This window comes from Mixophyes fleayi, chromosome 10 (genome assembly GCF_038048845.1).
Source record: "Mixophyes fleayi isolate aMixFle1 chromosome 10, aMixFle1.hap1, whole genome shotgun sequence".
Classification (NCBI taxonomy): Eukaryota; Metazoa; Chordata; class Amphibia; order Anura; family Limnodynastidae; genus Mixophyes; species Mixophyes fleayi.
This window is the reverse complement of record NC_134411.1, coordinates 8,692,791-8,707,567: the sequence shown is the minus strand read 5'-3', so window position 1 is coordinate 8,707,567 and position 14,777 is coordinate 8,692,791. Positions and strand designations below refer to the sequence as shown.

At 39.5% G+C, this 14,777-nt stretch overlaps 1 protein-coding gene across 2 annotated transcripts in view; it reads right to left on the bottom strand.

Moving 5' to 3' along the window:
* Positions 1-4,214: 4,214 nt before the first annotated feature.
* LOC142103689 (malignant fibrous histiocytoma-amplified sequence 1 homolog) overlaps positions 4,215-14,777 on the bottom strand; it is a 28,833-nt gene continuing 18,270 nt past the window's right edge. For both annotated transcript variants that reach the window (XM_075187817.1, XM_075187818.1), the window contains exons 6-10: positions 13,903-14,393; positions 12,695-12,852; positions 10,673-10,841; positions 5,992-6,062; positions 4,215-4,383 (exon numbers count right to left, since the gene is read on the bottom strand). In XM_075187817.1, the coding sequence (XP_075043918.1) occupies positions 4,298-4,383; positions 5,992-6,062; positions 10,673-10,841; positions 12,695-12,852; positions 13,903-14,393 (975 nt within the window). In that variant the 3' untranslated portion in view covers positions 4,215-4,297. The remainder of the gene's footprint in view (positions 4,384-5,991; positions 6,063-10,672; positions 10,842-12,694; positions 12,853-13,902; positions 14,394-14,777) is intronic.

The following is a 14,777-nucleotide window of genomic DNA, read 5'->3' as shown; positions in this document are numbered from 1 at the left end:
TGCGTGGACTCACTCTGGATAGTTCTGTTGTATCCCACTACTGAACTGTATATAGGGTCTATCACTGGATAGGGTGAGCTCAGAATGTTATGTATCTTGTGATCCTGTGTATCTGAGGTCTGCTCTGTTAATGGTTACCAGTTGAGGGTTTACCGGGTAGTTGAACGGGAACTTTGAATCATGGTAAATAATTAAACAGATAACGCAGTTGTTTCCAAAATTGAATATTCTGGCAAATATTAATGACCACTTTTTTTTCCGTAGTGGAGAAACCAACAGCTATAGGCATAAATTGTCTGAGTTATGTGCGGAAGCCCTCTCTTTTGGGATAGACAATAATCTCTTTTCATGCCGCACAAAGGCTTTTGTACTAAAACCATGCATCATGTACATTTTTAGCTGACTTTTGCAAAGTAGTGTTTATAGTTGTAAATATAGACCACTTGCTCCGTTTGCACATGTCAAGTGACTTAAATTTCACTGGCCAGTAAAAAAGAAAATGTAAATCCATGCCTTTGTTCCAGATCGGAATAAATCTAGGATATATTTATAATAAGTGCTCATTTCTGATCCTCCCACACAAGTGGGTGACTAGGTTCTAGGATACAGTGGGTCGGGCAGCCAGTACCTACAGAAGGCTTAGGCAGTATGTGGCTCACCAAACTTGTTGTGGAACTACAAGTCCCAGCTTGCCCTCCTAGGCTTTCTTAGAGGTGATTAAGAGACCTCTATAGATGGATATGTGGAATCCCACATTCGAAACGATACAGAAATTTCTTTTCACTTTATTTAAATCTACTCTATTGTGAGTTGATTTCATTTCTGTAACCTTCAGATTTTGTATACTATACAAAGACTGAAGTACAAAACTTAACTTAAAAAAAGAATGCATTGATATTGGCTTTAAACCTGGCATTTAAATCGTGGTGTCATAGCATTCCGTTTCAATGTAGCAAAATGGGCAATATGAGAATTTGTTTTTACTTATTCCAGTAGCCCACAGGTAAAAGGCCTTTCTACTTAAGTATTCAAAGGCTATGTTCCATAAACCTATAACCTGAGAAATATTCTCTTGTACTAGATCCCCAGAATTGAACTGGAGTTGACATGACATTGTAATGTCACACAGGCTTTGAGATGTCACATGTCTGGTGAAAATGGGACTTGACGCCAATGCTGTTAATAGGGCGCAGGGACAGAAATCCAGTATATTTTTTTTTACGGAAGTGTGGCAATCATGTATGGGCTAGACGGCAGACTACTGCATCTGAGCCATGCAAATCCAGGTAGCCACAGAGATTTCTTTAATATATTTTCGAACACAGAATTTAGGCACACACAACGGTCTGTCTTTTTCGGGATGGCAAAGAGACTATCTACAGCAAAATATATATATAACTTTTTAAAATAAATTTACAGTCTAAGCCGAGCAATTAATTTGCTATATTTAATTCCAGAAATGTAAATTGCATTGGCCAAACCCATGCTTTCACTCTGTCCATCTGTTAAGTGACATTGATTTACTGAAATATATGGTTGATTTCATTCACCTATGAATGATATAATTGCACTGTGGCTTTGCAGAGAACCCATAATTGAGACATTACATAACCAGGTTACTCGGATATGTTCCCTGAGCATCAGTGGTGCATATTTTACTTGTATGAGAAATTACTATGGAGGCGCCTATTTTGAGGGATAATCCCAATATTTCTGAGAACGCAGTCGGTTTATTCACCGAACCAAATGGCTGCCGCCTCTGTGTAGGAAATATGATTAGTGTGATTAATATATTTTTTCCCATCCCTGAACATTTCCAAAAAAAAAAAAAGCAAAATTATACAAATTACTCAACAGGGTTTATTTCCTTTAACATAAGTATCTTTTGGCTTTTTGGAAATCTGTAGACCAACCCAATGCAGGTATGTTTCAATAATTGTAAAATACCCTAGAAGTGAAATATGCTCAGCAGGGGTGCACGCAGGGGGGTGGGGGGGGTTTCTGGTTCTCCAGAAACCCCTCCCGTCCGCAGACGAACGGGAGCTAAACACTGCAGCAGTGTAATGTACAGCAGTCGCGGTGCTGACTAAGAAGCTGTACAGTACAGCATCGCCAAAATGGAGCTGCTGCGCATGCGTGGCCGCTCCCTCTCTCTATTTTTTTTGGGGGGGGGGGGAACCCCCCTTAAAAATCCTGCATTTGCCCCTGCTCAGGTAACATGCTTTATGCAATAGATAACTGAGTAACTTGATTATAAGAATGATTGGAACATTATATAATCACTTTGGTGGTTATGGGTAATGTTTTTTGTGTGCCCTACTTCTGCCACTCAATATGTTTGTATGGTGCATCCCAGATAGGATGGACACACCCACTTGTATGATATCACAAGGATGGGGAATGATGATCTATACTCAGTTGTGTGAAGTCATTGAGTGGGTGGGTTAATACAATGTGTAGGGTAAGACAAATGATCCCTACATAACAGTTTACTTTGTAAAACAAGCTTTTCATAGCACTTTACTTATTAAGCAATTTATGTATCATGTACTTTAAGGCAAAATTAATTTCCATTTTTTTAATGGGTAACATTATACTTGGGTTGCCATTTGCGTATTACTACAGAAAATGGTTGAAGTTAAATTCTTCCATAGAAATTAAGGTCCTCATTTAGAGTCGGACGCAAAGTCCGCTTTAGGTGCATCGGCTACAAAACCACTGTCACGCATGTGCAGCAAGCACCATATTTTCCTGCATTTGCGGCACAATCCCACTCCTGCACATCTTAGACGCACATTGCGTCCGATTCAAAATAAGGCCCTAAATAGTTAAATTTTCTTAAGTCCAATCGATGCAAGTAAAGCACTGAAATTGGTGAAATTGCTAACAATACAATCTTTTTTAGTGATTCTCTCAATTATCCTCTAGAGACATGAAATAGAAAATGTTATAGTTGTTGCTTAGAAGCATGAAGTATGCAATTTGTTACATATTTATGTTTGTCTTTATATATGTATTGGGGATTTTAATTGCATTTGATGGTTTAGCTCTTTTTGTATACATGTAATCGTCCCTTTTAATAAAAATAAAGATTATACAAATAGTGCTTTTTGGTTTTTATTTGTTTAATAAGTTTTCATATAGTGAGCAGTGGCGGATCCAGGGGGGGGGGGGGGGCGATCGGGGCGATCGCCCCCCCTAGCAGGGGCTTGCTGCTGACGGCTGCACACTGTGCAGGTCCGTTCAGCAGTGACAGTGTGCTGCCCGGCTGCTCTGATTGTGTTTTAAACACTGCCAATGCTGAACGGACCTGCACATACTGTGCAGCCGTCAGCAGCCGTAGAAATTAGAAAGGGGGCGGGGCCTAAATCGCCCCCCCTAAAATCGCCCTGGGTAGAGCAGTTGCCTAGATCCGCCCCTGATAGTGAGAGACTTAAGATTGGGCGGTGTTACACAAGCTAATATGGTGATTATGAAGATAATACAAGCCATATAACTGGTTGAATAGCTGTGGCTGTCGGCTGTCTAGGTATGGCTGACTGCAATGCATTTTGGTAATTGTAGTTTACAAACACAGATTGATAAACTTTTCACAGTCAATAACGAGCCTTGTTTTGTTTTTTTTTTGGAACCTCTGAAAATGCCAGTACACATTGTTTTCTACAAGCATTACTTTTATTTTTATTTTTTATATATACAGTGGATATAAAAAGTCTACACACCCTTATTGAAATTGCATGTGTTTGTCATGTAAATCCTGAAATCAGGATAAATTATGTCTGATCTTTTTGCACCTTTAATGAATGTGACCTTGCAAGCAACAACATTCAAGTGAAAAACAATTTTTTTAGGAAAAACAAGTGAAAATGAAAACACAAACAATCTCTGTTTGCATAAGAGTCTACACTCTTATTTTAGGGCTAGGTACACACTGAAGGTTTTTCAGCCGATTATTAGGCAATAACCCGATAAACAACCCCTCGTCCACATCGTGTAGTGTGTATGTACTTACGATCTCCCATAGAGTTTACAGAGTCATGGGGATACATTTACTAAACTGTGGGTTTGAAAAAGTGGGGATGTTGCGTAATATTCACTAATTAATCATCTTATTGCTGCATGTTGTGTTATAGAACAATCAAGGGACTAACTAGGATATTATCTGAGTCGTACAGCAGAGTATATTCTAAGAAGAAAGTAATTTCAATTTCAAATTTCTGAAGAAGAGAAAATCAACTTTATTCAAAGTATTTTTTACAAATAGGTAGAAACATACACTGTTACCATCATTTTCATTTTAGGAATTTGTGAGAAAGGAGGATACGCCATAGTTGGTGATATGAATGCCTGGTGGCACACAAGGATCCTTAGTCTGGCCAGAGGCTGTGTAAAAATAATAAGGAATATAGTTGTAGAGTTAGCGTCTTAAAGTGATGGTAAACATACATATATTCCTGTAAGATGGAGTGACAGAATAAATCTTTATTTGTAAAATTGTATAAGGTGCCCTTACACATTCTGATTTCCAATGTAAATAATATAATATAAATAAATTAATATACTTAATTGCAGTAAGTGGGTTGGTATTGGGCAGAATGCCATTCTTGCCAACTTTGGGGTCATGATGTACAGGTGGGGGCTTGGCCACACAGATTGCGTTGTAAGGCCCTGCCCCCTGTCAAACGTCGCCAATAACTGCCTATCACAGCAGGGGGTGGGGCCAGGATGTTGTATCTAGGCACGACCCCATTCACTTAACCAGCGAAGAGGGCAGGCTGCGGGAGGTTGCTCTGCTTTCCCAGGAGTCTGGGAGAACCCAAAAATTCTGGAGTCTCCCGGACATTCCGGAACAGTACAGTAGGCAACTATGCAGTATGCCCTACCACCACTTCTCCCCACTGCTCAGTCTAACTCACCTCTTGATGATCAAATGCCCCAAACAAATTTGTCTCCAATGCAGAACCCACAGTAGTTGAGCTATTTACATATGCCTCAATACATTTTGGTCCCAGAAAAATGTCTGCCACTTGTATAACTCAGTAGTAATAAAAACACACTGCAAAATATGTTAATTCACTTGAAACTGATGATCTGGTAAAACTTTATTTAGGAACGTCCCCACCTAAGAATGAAAAAATCTGGAATTCTACTATTTATTTCTTCATTACTCAACACCATTAGTCAAATTTATGCATACTGGATGTTATTCTCAGTCTCTGATCTATGTGTGTGTCTGACTATTTGCCCCTTGTGTGTGTGACATGGGAGAGATGGGGGACACAGAGGGGATAGCACTTAATATTTATGTTTGTATTTTACTAGTGTTAAAAACATCTAATATTAGGACTAAAATTAATTGAAACCTATCAAGTTTAGGCCATTCAGTTACGTTTTCCATACTGCCACTTATAACTTCCCACTTCAACGACTGCTGATTTGTACCCAAGAATCAGCATGTATGGCGCACAAAACACTATCAGGCATAATGTCAACCATTTTCCTGCTTTTCTACTTGGTGACAATCTTCTCCATACATGGCCTGAGTCATTAAGAAAACTAAGGCAATAAAAAGGAGTAAGTTTTCTCCGGGACAAACCATATTAGAATGCAAGGGGTGCAAAGTGGTTTATTATTTTGCACATAAGTTAAATACTGGCTGTTTTTTCATCCAGCACACAAATACTTGATAGCTTTATTTTTACACTGAAATTTAAAGTTGATCTAGGACATGCCCTACCCCAACTATAAATCTACCCCCACATTTTAAATTTACCTCCTCCTCCAATGCAACATGGTTTTGCCCAGGTGCAAAATTACTCCTTTTTTATGCTTTGCTCTCCTTAATGACTCTCTAATCACTTAAATCTAAAATTGGGTGTGCACTGGACTTGTGGCCAAGTGTGGGTGGTTTACAGGTCTGTGTGGTAGTATATTATACTTAAAACAAATGATCTAAGATAAGTCTTGTAGCAGATAGTCCTACAAGTTTACCTTTTGGCAAGAGAAGCTCCATATTGACTGTATTGCAACATGTCTCACAGGTCTTAAGGTCCTCTTTGATCCTAATTACATAAAAACAAGCATTGAAAAACATACCGATAGAGTTATTAAGTATAACTGAAATTAAGCAAAAACACAGTCTTCATGCACTTGAATGACATATCATCAGGTAGATTAACCAGGGTTAGTGTTCATTCCCATTAAAAACACAGCAAACTTCTAAAGTATAGAAAAAACTGATGGTTTTTGATAATTGCAAATAACAAAATAAAGGGGGATGAATACATGGGACAGTGGAGGCACAAAACCCTAAACAGCCACTGAGCAGCACAACAACGGCTGTGGGCCCAATAGGTTTTCCATGCTGGGCTTCTGTGATTGGCAGAGCAGCTAATGACACTCCTGGTCAATTCAGGTCACGGCCATTTAACAGATGGTGCTTCTAGTAAGTAGATACTTCAGGGTTTTTTTAAATCATATTTGAATTTTTTTTCTACTATTTTGGTAATATGGGCACTTACCATATTGGGACCACTGAGCTTGCATATGGCCACTAGAGGGGCCCTGATGAATTTCACTACACAACAGGGTTGGGAAGAACCCCAGTGCTTTCAGCATGGGCACACTGTTTTTCTGCAGACCGCTCTTACAATAGAGGTTCCAGCCCTGCTCTACCCAGCCATGGTTTGGATTCCACAATGACAGGGGGTCCTCACGCAACTGTTTTTCATAAAAAAAAATGAGACCTGGCCCACCCTGTCTAGTTTGGGGCTGGTTTGCATTATGGCAGGGGGACTCCACGTTCCTGGAATTCTCGGCTTGTGATATAGCGGTTTAAAAACCTCATAATAAACCGCCTTTTAGTAATTCTGCCTAAGAGTCAGTTTAACCCTCTATTTTTCAATGTTGCTCTCAAGCAACATGAATTTTGCATTACTTTTATGTAATAACATTTACATTTTTATCCTTTGCTTGGCAGGGGTGTTCTCACGCATCATCTAAATGTGGTTATGTTTACGGTAGTCGGTTGTTTCAGACGTTCCAATATTGATATTGATGGTGTATTAATAAAATACTAGATGGTGTATGATTTTAATGCTTGCCAAACAAAGGGTTAAACTACTCCATCCTTGCTTCAGTCGCTGCTCATAAGAGTACATAAAACAAGGGATTTGTGCTGCATGTGTGAAAATACAAATATTGGGTGGGTATCCGAGTACCTGCCTAGACATTACAGGAGATTAAAGAAACTCCATCAATCACTGAAAAGAAGCAAAGGAGATTACTAGTTACTTTGAGAACTATACAACATACTTGCCAACTCTCCCGGAAAGTCTGGGAGACTCCTGAAATTCGAGTCAGTCTCCTGGGCTCCCGCAAGAGCTGGGATTTCTCCCGTATCCCAGAATTCCCTTGTTAAAATGGCGCGATTCACCAAGAATCGCACCATTTTGGTTCCACCCCCCCCCCCCCCCCCCCGCGAAAATGGCATTTCCGTTGCAGGGGCGGGGCCAAAATGGCACATTTGGCTCTGCCCCAACCGTCCCGCCCTCCAGTCACGCCCCTTTCCCGGAAACGAGTTTCCAAGAGTAGGTTAGTATGCTATACAATCCCAGTGGCGGATCCAGGGGTGGGCGATCGCCCCCCCTAGCAGACACTTGCTGCCGACGGCTGCACAGTATGTGCAGGTCCGTCCAGCCGTGACAGGCAGGGACAGTGTGCTGCCCGGCTGCTCTGACTGTGTTTAAAACACAATATATATTTAAATAAGGATTAAAGCGGCATATTTTTTCTACATCTGACCATATTACAGGATTGCATCATATTCTATATGAAACTATTAGATTTATATTGCAAAACCTGTCCAAATCTATTTGGACCTTGCATCTCTATTAGTACAGATTTGAAAAAACATTTGGTGGTAAATGTATCAAGCTGAGAGTTTTCCGGCGGGTTTGAAAAGCCAATCAGATTCTAGCTATCATTTATTTAGTGCATTCTACAAAATGACAGCTAGAATCTGATTGGTTGCTATAGGCAACATCTCCACTTTTCAAACCCGCCGGAAAACTCTCAGCTTGATACATTTACCCCTTGGAGTTTGCTTTAAGATCTATACAAACTTTCTAAGACAGCTGAATAGTATCCAATTCTTTTTTGTCCTTTTTTATAACGAATTAGGAACCCATATAACCTTTTTAATCAGTGTATCTTTGTATTCTACCCAAGCAGAGTAATACCTTAAGTGCTTTTATAGATCATCATCATCATCATCATCAGCATCAGCTATTTATATAGCACAACTAATTCCGCAGCGCAGTACAGAGAACTCACTCACATCAGTCCCTGCCCCTTTGGAGATTACAGTATAAATTCCCTAACATTCACACACACAGATTGAGAGAGACTAAGGTCATTTTTTTTCGGTGGTAATCGTTTTCCCGATTACCAAAAACTCGACAACCAGGATCCCTACAAAAAAAAATCTGATTACTACAAAAGCAACTGCAATATAATACAGACTTACCTCAAAATCGAAGTTGCACATTACCGATGAGAGCGGCATGCTGACAGTACACAGATTTCCGGCACTTCACTTTGACGTAAGTTGACAGTGGACCATAGATAACTGTTTTACACTGTGCCCTCCATGCTGATTTTGCTCCCCTTCATCTGTCTCCCCTGTGCGCTCCTCACTGCAAATGTCGGGCATGATGACATCACGCCCAACATTCAGTGCAAAGGGAGAAGGGGGCGACCGCCGTCGCATTAGATAAGGATTTATTTTATTTTATTTGTTTATTTTTTTGTGGGCCCTATCTGGGCCCCTAAAATTATATGCAATTGGGAGGCGAGTTTGACACGTTTGGTCTATTGGGACTGCTATATTCCACAAGTTAACAAGTTTCGAAAATCTGAACTTGTTCACAGTAATGTACACCAGCTCAGGCTGACGAACATTACCATATGTGTTACAAAATTCAGCTCTGCTCCTAAGAACAAAGCTGAAAAGTGCATGTAAAGAGGGATCATATAAATCCTCACTCTCACATGCTGCATCGCCTCCTGAGCAGGGGCGGATCTAGACTATAACTTTACCCGGGGCGATTTTAGGGGAGGGGGGCGATTTAGGCCCCGTCCCTTTCTGATTTCAAAGGCTGCCGGCGGCTGCACAGTATGTGCAGGTCCGCTCGGCAGTGACATTGTGCTGCCCTGCTACTCTGATTGTGTTTAAAACAGTGTGCAGCTGTCTGCAGCAAGCCCCTGCTCGCCCCCCCCCCCCCCCCCCGGATCCGCCACTGCTCCTGAGTTATGTTTGTGCACATGCCTAAGGTTTACAGACGGCGCATAGTGACATGAACTTTTCAAGCCTGCTGTGGATCGTACAGCAGTCTTCGAGAGAAGAGGCAGTAAAAAGGTGAGTTTATAACTTTGCAGAAAAAGCAGTTTCTCGTGACTGCTGTTCCTGTTGAAGATTTTTAATACATATTCATTATATTTCAATCCTTATCTTTGCAATAAGGATCATGTTCAAAATGAATTAAAATAATTAATATTACCCAGTATTGTTTTATTACTGTGTTTGTGCCCAATTGTAAAGCGCTACAGAATTTGCTGGCACTATATAAATAAATGTTGATGATGATGACCAACAATGAGTAGTACCGGTGAACTGTCGAAGTCAGCAAATTGGATAAAGTCATTTCAATTAAAGTCGAGCAAACTTGGTTGTCTTTGTCTGAAAAGATGCGTACGGTACGCTACGACGTACAAGGGCACGCTACGGCGTGAAAGGGCGTACGCATCCACTACACGTGGCAGCAACAGTAACTGGTCTTTTACCATACATTCGCACAAACACGCATACTTATAAAATAGTACACATTAATGGTAGTTGCAACACATAGTCAGTTATGTAGAAATATAGTAGTATTTATATGTTATTATTAGAGTTACATGCATATTAGTGAAATACACGGAACAGGTTGAAGGAATCATATCATGAGTGGTATCATAATAATCCTTTTTACATATCCTACTGTTTGGTTCACTCTGCGAGGGAATCGCAGAGTGCATACACAAGTTATGAAAAATAGGGAATTATGAACTACTTAAGACTAAGGATTCTTGGCGGGAAGAGCCGAGCATACCCCCTGGAGAGGTGACCCCCTCCTTTGGATTCCTTAGGATGAACTAGCCAATGATTGACAACCCCTTGGACCTTCCTGAGACCTGGACCAATAGATGCAAGCTATACCATCTTCATTGTATTACTGTATTTCATTGTGTATATAAGCAGCAACTTCACATCCAGTGTTCAGACATCTTGTCCCCAGACTTCAGGATTGAATGACTGCACTGGATCCAGAGCGCCTGCGATAAGTAACGGCTGTATTTATTATTACGGCTGTTTTTTATGAAGGTTTCTACATAGTACAGGTGGCGCAGTTTTGTGATGCCCATGTCGGGGTAAGTATCAGCGTTTAATTCATCGGTGTAATGACTACCACCGGCTCCTATAAGTCTACAATCTTTGTATATTTTAAGTGTATTTTAAATGTGGAGAAATAATTGAAAAATAACCAAAATAGACTTTGAAAAGTAATGTTGTCTTGAGAATTGAATTTCAAATAGCTGTGAAAAATTTAGATAAGATTACATCAGTACGCACATGTCATAGACAGATCCAGGCCCTTCCATATCTGGCCATTCAAACTCATCGGGGCATTCAACTGTCCTACAAGGCGTCCGAATGTAGTAGAAGAGTCCAGGCCACTCTTTGCAAAGTTTCTCCACAATGGACAGGATTGTTAGTTTGAAGTCCCACAGAAACTTGAAACCTGCACAAAAATAGTAATATGTGTGATAAAGGCTTCCCTATGTCCCAATTTACCAAGACAGTAGTTATACTTCAACTTAGAAATCTTTTAATTAGGAAGTCAATTTAAATAACTATAACTTGTCACCAAAAATATGGGTTAGTTTTTAGAATTAAGGAATTTGAGAATATAAATAGATTTTCAGAATCCTTAGAAAGGTCGAAATTAGTATTTTTAAGGCGAGTTTGACCAGGGTCAGAGCACCATTTTGTTTTCAATCTTCTTGTCTACATATTCAGATGTCCCTGGTGTTCAAGTGGATGAGGTTACAACAGCTTGTTAATCAGATCAACAAAATGTTCACAGAGATGGAGGAAACGATCTAGAGTGGGATGTAGACCAATTTGCGTTGCTTCTTGCATGAAATCGCTCTGCGCATGTCCAGAAAGTGACTGCATGCATATGCTCCTATGTGTGATTCTGGCACTTATGTCTGCCTGCGCCAGGAAAGGTTGGACAGGGGAGGGAAGGGGCATGTAAACACTGGCCAAATACACTGAAGGCAAGTTCACTCAAATGCGGCTCATGCAGACCTGCAGAAACATGCAATAAGCTCCTTATAGGAGGCGTAAAACCAGGCGCATATGCTGCAGCTGCTGCTGCTGAGTATTTCAGGAGTGTAATGTTCTGAACTTGTGGTATCCAGTGTCACTGATGTCACAAAATGCATCAGTTATTCACATATACTGTGTGGATATATTTGGAGGAGACCTTGCTAATCCAATAACACTCACTGGCACAAGTGATTGATGCAGCCAGGATACAATCCAACAGAGAGCGGTTTGTGATTTTGGATTAGCATGGAGAACATGGTGTAACCCAGGTAGCTGTCTAAGAGAACAAGCAGTGTAAGGTTCAGTGAGGCTTTACTGACATCAACGGGGGGGTTACCTTGCCCCTAAGCAGTTGCTTGTTTCCAGCCCTTGAGGGATCTCATCATTCACCAGGAGTCCATGCCAAGGAGAGTGAGGTGTACTGGCCACTCACCTACTCCAATATTAATACTTTTATACACTTCCTGCTGGTTACAATAGAGGATTCCAAATGTATTTAAGGTATTCTAGAGGTGTATGATAGCGTTAATTATTGTTCTCAAACTCGTGAATTATATTTGAACATTTTTTTACCAGTGGATTTTTCTATTCTTTACTATAGTAAATAGCTACAACTGTTTGCAAACGAAGACATATTACAAGAGTGTGGAAGACTAAATTGGATCTTCCATTTAACATATTATTTTTATCCTCACTTTTGCTAATCTTCAGTGAGATATTTTCAATTCCCGGATTTGTAATAACTGTTGTGTATTCATTTGCATTTTTATTTTAGAGATTGAGATATTCGTCTATATGTGTCTGTATTATTAAATGTATTTATGCTTATCTAGGAGCCTTGTTGTTATTTTTTATTCTGCTCTATTCAATATAAGATATATATATATATATATATATATATATATATATATATATATATTTACATTCTTTCTTTGGTATAAAGATTGGCACTTCTATATTTGTTTTTCCATTGGGGCCAGTGACCTGCCCACTTATGTTAGTGAGTACATTGATGCAGCTCCAGCACATGGCCAGTAGTGGTGAGTAAGCCTATCGAGCCTTGCACAGTGATTGCCCAAAAGGCTCGGAGAAAGACTTGTACAAGTCTTGAAGCTAGTTCAGTTTGCTTATTTAGGTTTCCTTATAGCTTTCGACTTTGTTTGGAACTGTTATATACTATATTTCATGGGGAAATGGCGAGCATAGTCCTTTTTGTTTAGAAAAATAAGATAACAGACTGGGTTTGTTTCTATGACTCACTGTTGGGTTTTCTGGGTCTTCGGCTCCTCATCTCAAGGTAACTGTCTGCTCTCTGGTTATTCTCTTTGATCAACAGTGGTTTTCCATTGTTCACTAAAAGGAAGCTGGCTTTTTCCACCCAATGAGTGGTGTAGAAGGAGCAAGATTTCACCATGAGTCTAAAATACAAAGGGAAAAGTATTGGTGAGTACATCTGATAAAACGATATGTTCCAGTTTGATTTAGAAATAATTTGTCAAGATAGAAACATGTAAAACTCATTTGCAACATTAAAAAGGTGACTAACCCTTTTCTGTTAACATTTTTGGATTTATTTTGGCTTACTAGTAAGTGTGTTTGTGTGTTGTATAATATTCCTTCTAAAGTATTAGGGACTGTAGATCACAGCTTTGTGTTCCAGTAAATGGTCCTTTTGATCCAGTTACGTTCCCACAAACATGGCTCTAATCACAGGAACTGCAGGTTTATGGTGACAACATGTGAGGAGGAGATGGTAGGATGTAGATAAATGTAGGTTAGGAATTACCGAATACCTAGTTGCATTATTGAAATGTTTTATAGCATTTGAATGTAGCTTTTATCTAGAAGATGAACAGTGTTCTTCTAGCATCTCAGTAGTGCTTCCCAGATAGTGGGATATCTACTTGGATCCATATTTTCCCTCTTAGGGGCCTAGCACTGAATATCACCAAACATAGATTAGGGCCACAGCTTCTTTTCTATGTTGAAACTTACCTAAAATTGTTGAGTCCTTTACATTGTCTTATCTACAGGAGACATTTTGGTTTTTCACAAAAATCCCATTGATATTACATTTTTTTCTTGACATTATGATTTCAATTTGTGCAAATCCTGAATTAATCTTATCCAGTTAACTATTTTTCATATTATTTAGTTTATGGTTGCCTTCCTAAAACTGGGGGGTATATTTACTAAACTACGTGTTTGAAAAAGTGGAGATGTTGCCTATAGCAACCAATCAGATTCTAGCTGTAATTTTGTAGAATGTACTAAATAAATGCTAACTAGAATCTGATCGGTTGCTGTAGGTACCATCACCACTTGTTCAAACACGTAGTTTAGGAAATATATCCCCTGGGGTCTACATATGTATTATGACCATATGTTTTATTTTCTATTCTATTACAAATTAACCCTTAAAAATAAGTGATACTACTTTGAGAAATAGATATTTAGTTAAGAAATACCTTTGGAAAAAACCTTCTGGAACTTGAGGAGAAAAGTAGACTCGAATGTGTATATCTTCAAGGTGGTCTCCTCCCCATCGCTCAGTAACTTCCATAAAGGTATTGAGATAAGTAGGAAAAATATAACACAGTTCTTTCTGAGTATCTTTTATAGACCACTGATTCCCAGGAACAAACTCAGGGGCTTTTGGATTAAGCTTCTTAATGTTCCTAACAGACATACAGATCTGGAAGTGCATGAAGAGACTTAAGAGCTTTCCATTCTCTGTCCCATGTCCCATCAAATCTTGGAAGAGGTCCCCTGTATCACATAGAGGAAGGCTCTCTAGCTGGTGTTTAACAAGGACTCTAATGGCTTGGAAACGAAGCATGGCTTTAGAACGTAACATTTCTTGCCACTTGAGAACATCACGCTTGAAGGCTCTTTCTGAAACAAGGACTTCAACTGGTATTGTCTCTAGTTGATTGTGGAGATCATGCCGAACAAGCATCTTAAATATAGTAGAGAAATGAGATATTCAGCTTTGGAAACCAAATATTTAAAAACAAAAATGGTAGAACAAATAAATTAAAAGCATTTTGCCTGACTTAGAGTTGAATGTAAAGATGCTTCATTTACGTATGAGCAGCACACTTGCATTTCCACATCTGTATTTTATGTTACATGCATCTTAAAGCTGCACTACCACCTAGTAAAAGGTAGTAGTGCAGGGCCTCCAACAGGGTTATGATTTTCCATTATTCTCACTCATCACCCCTCCGCCATTTAAAGATGGCCGAAGTCCAAACTTCCACCTGGTTTATAGAAGTGCAACATTTACATCTTGTTGCATTAAATATTTTAATATCTGTGTAACTCAAAATAAGACATATCC